General features: G+C 34.1%; 1 protein-coding gene across 5 annotated transcripts in view; it reads left to right on the top strand.

The window, feature by feature from the left end:
* The first annotated feature begins 1,217 nt into the window (after positions 1-1,217).
* Positions 1,218-6,748, top strand: part of LOC129251489 (guanylate cyclase soluble subunit beta-1) — a 227,492-nt gene continuing 221,961 nt past the window's right edge. For all 5 annotated transcript variants that reach the window (XM_054890827.1, XM_054890839.1, XM_054890826.1 and 2 more), the window contains exons 1-2: positions 1,218-1,313; positions 1,516-1,634. In XM_054890827.1, coding sequence (XP_054746802.1) covers positions 1,223-1,313; positions 1,516-1,634 — 210 coding nt within the window. In that variant the 5' untranslated portion in view covers positions 1,218-1,222. The remainder of the gene's footprint in view (positions 1,314-1,515; positions 1,635-6,748) is intronic.

Here is a 6,748-nt window from a genome sequence, read left to right as displayed (position 1 = left end):
GTTGTGATGATTTTCAGACAGTCAGGTCAACCTAGCCTAAAATTTTTGCAATAAAATATATAATTATTGAACTATGAGTATTACCTAATTGCTACACATACACATGTAAATATAATTTTTTTCTTTATGTACCTTTTTTGCTTTTTTATTAATAAATATACTGGATATAAAACATTCTTTGTTTATTTTTTGGGCTTTTTGAACTTTTGGGATTGATTTATGTTCAGCTTCGGCTGAAATCGACCGGAGTTCGGTTTGGTTTAGTTCATCTTAAAACTTGATATTTGGTGGTTATTTAAGTATAATAATAAAACCAACGATTGTCAATCGACACGAAAGGCGTAATCCGCATAAGTAACGATCATTTTGGTTTTAGCGCTGAGCCAGAAAAGACAGTGGTTTGTTAAGCGTTGAGACCTAAGAATATTAAGCTACAGAGAAACAATCTTCAGCTGAATAAGAACCTAGAGGTATACCATCGTCTATCAATTATTCCTTTTCCAATAGTATAGTTTTCTTAGCGATGGAAAGGGAGTTCGATGTATCAAGAGTAAATTCTTGACTAAGCATCGAAATAATTGACTGAAGTCGTATATTTTCTATTCTGTTTAAAAAAAAGACCAAATATACCTTGCTAATGGCGGAAGAACATTAGTGTTGTCCTCCGCCAGAAGAATTAGGCCAGCAAAATCTACTGATGACTTCGGAAATTACAACTTTTAGTCTCAATGAAAATTTGAAACCTCTTCTATAAGCTTAAACCAATTTTTTCTTTCCCCTTAAAAACACTTCATACTTACTATAGCGTATTCACTATAAAAACACATTATCCACAATCAATGCAATTCACTCAGCTTTAAGTTCAAAATTTTACTCACTGAATTACTACAACTACAAATCGGTTAATTGCTTAATTAAGTTTTCACTCGCCCTTCGAATGGTGAAACTTTTAGCAATGGAAAAAAACAGTTTAATTAACTCTTTACTAAGTAGTTAAACTACATTAAATCTGCACAAGTTATAGACTTACGTATACAAATATAATTATACGCTTATGTATGTTGGTATGGTGGTACGGCATATGAGCCACCCAAACACAAACACGATTTAATTAAAAATTATTTTTATCCCGCTTTTGCTTTTAAGAACCCTTTTTACCGCTTACGTACTTACCTATATATTTGCTGTTTTTCTTCTTTTTGTCTACCGCAGACAAAGAGCGATGGTCAGCACGGAAGGTCAGTTTTTGGTGCGACAAACATATGATGATGAAATCACATACAACCTCATCGGCGCTGCGGTGGAAATACTAAGTGAGTACAAACATGTTTACACAGACAGACATCAGCAACTGCATTGATGTAAATATGTATGTATGCATAAGCATACAAGCACATTTTTAGCGCACTAGCTTTCATGAGTTAGCTGCTGTCTGTAGACTTTGTTGCAATTTATTACATTTTTGTGACTTGTATCTGCTCTGTTTTACCACTCTACTTCTCCCGCTTCCTACAGATATACCAGCGGATGTTATATTAGAACTTTTTGGTAAGACCTTCTTCGAATTTTGTCAAGATTCAGGTTATGATAAAATCCTGCAAGTTCTCGGCGCCACACCGCGTGATTTTCTGCAGGTGAGTAAAAATAATAAAGTGAAATATTTTATCGGTTTATGTTACTTTTCCTTGGTTGGTTTTTGTCGCGAGTGAGTTGTGACAGGTCATTAATTTAATTTTCTGATAACTTATTCTTTTTCTTTCGCTCTATGCTACAGCATTTGTTGCCATAGTTGATTTCATGGTTGGGTATGAAGCTGGCCAGATACTTAAATAGATAGAACACCAAAAAGTGAAGTAACGTTTACGAGCTTTTAAAAATAATAATACATCAAAATTGAACTACAGTAGGTTCTGTTTTTATGCGGTAGATACGTTCCGCAAGAAACAGCATAAAGAAAAAACAGCATAAAAAAAGCTACTAGTTCTATAGTAAAACTATAGATACGTTTCAAATGCTAAAACCGCATAAATCTGAAATAATCGCATAAAAAAGGGCACTAGTGCCATATTATTACTATAGATACGTTCCATAGACCGCATGAATCTGAAATAATTAAATAAAATCGCATAAACAAAATATTGTATCTTTGAAAATTATATCTTTATATATCTTCCATACTTGTAGGGTTAGCATTTCTGATGCAATCTGTGATGAGTTTTTGCTTAGCTGGTTTAGAATCTTGTTTATATGTACAATTCCCGATAGGTCGACATGCATTTTGTAATTTAAAAAAAAACCGCACTATTTCAAAACCGCATAAAAAAAAGCCGCATAAAAACAGAACCTACTGTATATTTAAAGGAAAATGTGTACCGCAAATATCATTAAGTAATTTTTTTTTTCGATATTTCCACAACTTAAGAACTATATAAATATATTGAAAACAATTTTTGTATTTATAGTTCAACGAAATATAATTAAATATAAGTACAGAACGGCATTGCTTAAGTAAGTCAACCCTTCTGCTTATTACTTAATTTTTTTAGCATATGTGCACACAATCCTTAACAGGCGTACGAGCTAATTTATAGAAATAGTGAGTACTTGCAATATATGAAAGATAAGCGTCCCGCTCCTCACCAACGAAACGCTAGCTTCATTATTCGTGCGGCTTGTTTAGTCACAATGTGGGTTCGCAATCGAAACACATTCCCTGACCAATGACTTGTGTGCAACTGATAGCCGAGATTCTGTTCACATTACAATATTAGAGGTTTACGTGATGTTTCAATAGCCGGGACCCAGCCGAACATCGAGGACATATGAAAATATTGAACTCGTCGCTACAAGTTTTTACCATAATTCGAGTCAGTCTGTGCATAAGAGAGCGGCCGCCCGACGACTTCCCAAAACTATTGTGCCGAAAATATTGAGAAATTATCTAAGACTTCACTGCTTCAAATTTCAAGTCAAAACACTATATTTTAGAGTGACTAAGATCATTTTCATTTGAATGGAAGTGTAAATAAGCGAAGATGCCATATTTGTTACCTGGAAGACGGAACTCAATATTAAAATATCAATTGGCTATTCACAGTCATAAAGTGACGGTTTGGTGTGCATTGCCAAACAGAGGAATAATAAGACCATATTTTTATGGAAATCGTCGAGAGCAGGCAATTTCTGCACAAGGTGTGTTTTATCAGCGCATGCTGAACGATTTTCTGCTCATAATGAGAGAACCTTACTTAAATACATCATGATTTCAGCAAGATGTCGCCACGCCGCACACTGCCAGAGAGACCAAACCGATGCTGCGAGATTTCGTCTCCAAAAAACTGATAAACCGTTTCGGTGAGATATCCCGACCTCACCCCTATGAACTTTTTTCTATAAAGGTACCGTAAAATTAAAATCTATGAAACAAAACCAGCGATCATCTCAACACTAAAAGAAAATATCGTTCGCGAGGTTAATACCATCGCGATATCATTTCTCTAGTGACTTGCAAAGAGTACAGAGGTCAGATTCAAAGATTGTAGCCAACATAACAAAAAAGACCAAACAATTATATTTAGAGGAAGTAATTGAAAAAAAAAGTAATTAAATTTAGTGGCCGTAGCCGGCTACCATTCGGAATTCAGAGAGAATTTCGGGTCGAATTTCAGTAAATGACCAAAATGAAGAAAACGCTTTTTTAATAGCGGTCGCCCCTCGGGGGCAATGGCAAACCTTCGAGTGTATTTCTGCCATGAAAAAGCTCCTCATAAAAATATCTGCCGTTCGGAGTCGGCTTGAAACTGTAGGAGGATCCCCATTTGTACAATGGAGGGGCCCCATTTGTAGAACAACATCAAGAGGCATGCCACAAATAGGAGGAGGAGCTCGGCCAAGCGCCCCAAAAGAGTGTACGCGCCATTTATATGTATATAAGATATATATACAAAATAATTAAAAAAATCACATATAGATTAAAAACTGACTACAGTTTTATGCCCTCTCTTACTCTGGGAGTTTAAGGAGAAGATTTTTATGACGGAAATAATTTTTTTTCGGTAATGAAATATATCATTAACTAAAATAGTTATCATAGGTGTATCATTTGTGTGATTTTTCAGCTACTTAAATATTCATCTTGATTAAAAAATAGAATTAAAACATGAACTATTTTCGATGAGTTCGATCTGACTTTGCGATTATTTTATGCATTCAATGCACAAAAGTAAACTAATCAACTTCCATCGACTTTTGGAGCTGAAAACCAATCCCGAGCCATAGTACTAATTTTTTTCTGAATTCAATCCTGGACCCACTTCGCTACTGGAAGAGCAGCCGTAAAGGCCATTTCAAAGCGGCTGTGCTGCCAGAAACAACTATGTTGTGCGTGAACTGATTTTGCCAAATCGTTATGAGACACGTCGGGACACACATTAAAGATTCCGAATAAATGGTCGTCGCAAAGATTTCTTCACTTTGTATATCGCATAATCTGGCAATTGCTCGAGGAAAAGGTTAACCAAATGTGTATTGATCATGAAGGATGAAATTTGGGAAAAAAGTTAGGTCAATTTCGATTAATAATTTTTGTTTTGTTATCATCTATATGCAAATTAAAGTAGCAACACTCGGACTAAAATTCTCAAGTTTCTTAAAATGTGATTTTTCGATCGATGTACAAAATTTCTAAACTCCTTGCCGGTCAACCCTGCAAATACACTTTTTCAATAAAACATGTTTTTAAGATATCCACTAGCAATTCAACAGTAGCTTAAATTTTGTATCGTATTTTCTAATTTTGCTCTTATTTTTTGTTATCACATAAATATTTGTCCCATTCTATATTATTTTTCTTATTTCCGACACCCACTCGTGGCTTACTTCACAAACTCGATGTCCCATTCAAGTTTTACTGCTCAAAGTTACTTAAATATTTCTCAAATTACAAATTTACTAAATATAATATGAGAATAAAATTGCTCCATTACCAGCTTGCAAGCTGAATAGAATTGTAATTTCCTACCATCGCTTCCTTCTAATATACGAATATAACACACCTATCATGCAACGTATATAGGTGTATATAAAAACATGTGTAACTGAAGCGGAATAAGCACCTTGCCAGAAATATACCACTTACGAACTAGGGTACTGTTCACTTTTCAGTTCAACCACTTCGTGCTATATCTTTTTTCCACCTTAGCAGGTGATGATGGCTTAGCAGACATGTCTTAGGAATTGTCAATTTTGCGGTCATGCATAAGCAAAATACCAGTTTGCCGCAAAATTAATTAAGCGTCAAACTTTAGAAAATTCCATAAATGGATTTCGATTGGAAAAAAGTCAGTGAAATGATTCCTAAGTCTCATTAGTTCCAGGTTGACCTTACTAAATTCTTTCAGTTAAAGTTCTTTCTCTCTTGAACCGTCTTCGTGTGAAGAATCAAAGTGCAAAGAGCTAAGTGGCGTAAGAAGCGTATGCGGAGGTTGAAGCTTAAGCGCAGGAAGATGCGTACGAGGTCCAAGCAAACCGTTGACGACCCTGAAGAATGTTTTTTACAAGCTTCAACCTGACATGAAATGCTTCCAGTAAAGATTTCGCTACGAAGTATTATATTTGGGCGTGTTTCGGAAAATTTACTTTGAAAAGTGTACTACTACTACTAAATTCTTCAGTTAAAGTTCTATTGTATATCTTCGTAAATTTGCTCTCATGTGCATGAAATTTTGGCATAAAAGTAAGGAAGCATTAAACTTTAGAACAATCCAAAAAATAATAATACAGGTTTTTGGAAAAAGTCAGTGAAATGAGATTAAAGTCTCACTAAAACCAAGTTGCCCTTACTAAATCCTTTCAGTTAAAAAATTCTAGTTTAAAAAAACTTCAAGTTCAATATGTTTCTAAAGTAACCAGTTTCGGACCTTTTAAAATATAAGAAAAATATCCATTCGATTAAAAATCAATTCCCATTCCTATTTCACTTTAAAAGTGTAAACAGGGTACGTTTTTTGTTAAAATTAAATCAAACTTCATTCAGGTACAGCAAATTGTTAAACATTCAAAATTTGGTGTAAACTTACACAATAAGTAAATTCTAAAAAATTTGATATACCTACATACAATTTTCAAAAATAAGGAATAAAGAAAAAAAAAACCAAGGTATTCACTTAAGGATCATAAAAAAATTAATACTAACTAGTTAAAATTCTTTCATATGCCATGTGCCCGGCTGCTGCGAGGAATTTTCTGTGTTGATCCTTTTTTGGGAAAATAATTTTCTTTTTCTTTTCATTTTTAATTCATTGGCACTGACAAAGCTTATTATATACTTTGAGACAAAATAGATTAATTAAATACAAATTTACATTTATTTTTATATTATTCATATAAAATCTGATTGCCCAAAACAAAACCCATAGAATTTGTATGTTCCTTGTCTATGTTAGTCTATGTTGTACTCCATGATTACATCGCTGCTAAGCGCGCTAATATTCGCATTGTATTGATGCGTCCATAGATGAGTATTAAATTTGATTATCTCAAAGACAAAAAGAAATCAACTAATTTGCAAACAATTTGATCATTTGGCTACTGGTATTATTCTAGTCAATGACAAGCTAGTATGCATTTTTCTATTAAATGCCAGCATCTGTTTCCACTACTTTGGCTTTTCCCTGCAGGGTATTTACTATGCAACCAAGCATATATCAAAGTGCACATTTCTACAGCGGGAAAGTAAGTTGGCTTCACT

The sequence above is a fragment of the Anastrepha obliqua genome, chromosome 1, assembly GCF_027943255.1.
Source record: "Anastrepha obliqua isolate idAnaObli1 chromosome 1, idAnaObli1_1.0, whole genome shotgun sequence".
Taxonomy (NCBI): domain Eukaryota; kingdom Metazoa; phylum Arthropoda; class Insecta; order Diptera; family Tephritidae; genus Anastrepha; species Anastrepha obliqua.
Note: the sequence above shows the minus strand (reverse complement) of the source record. Positions and strands in the feature narration are given on the sequence as shown.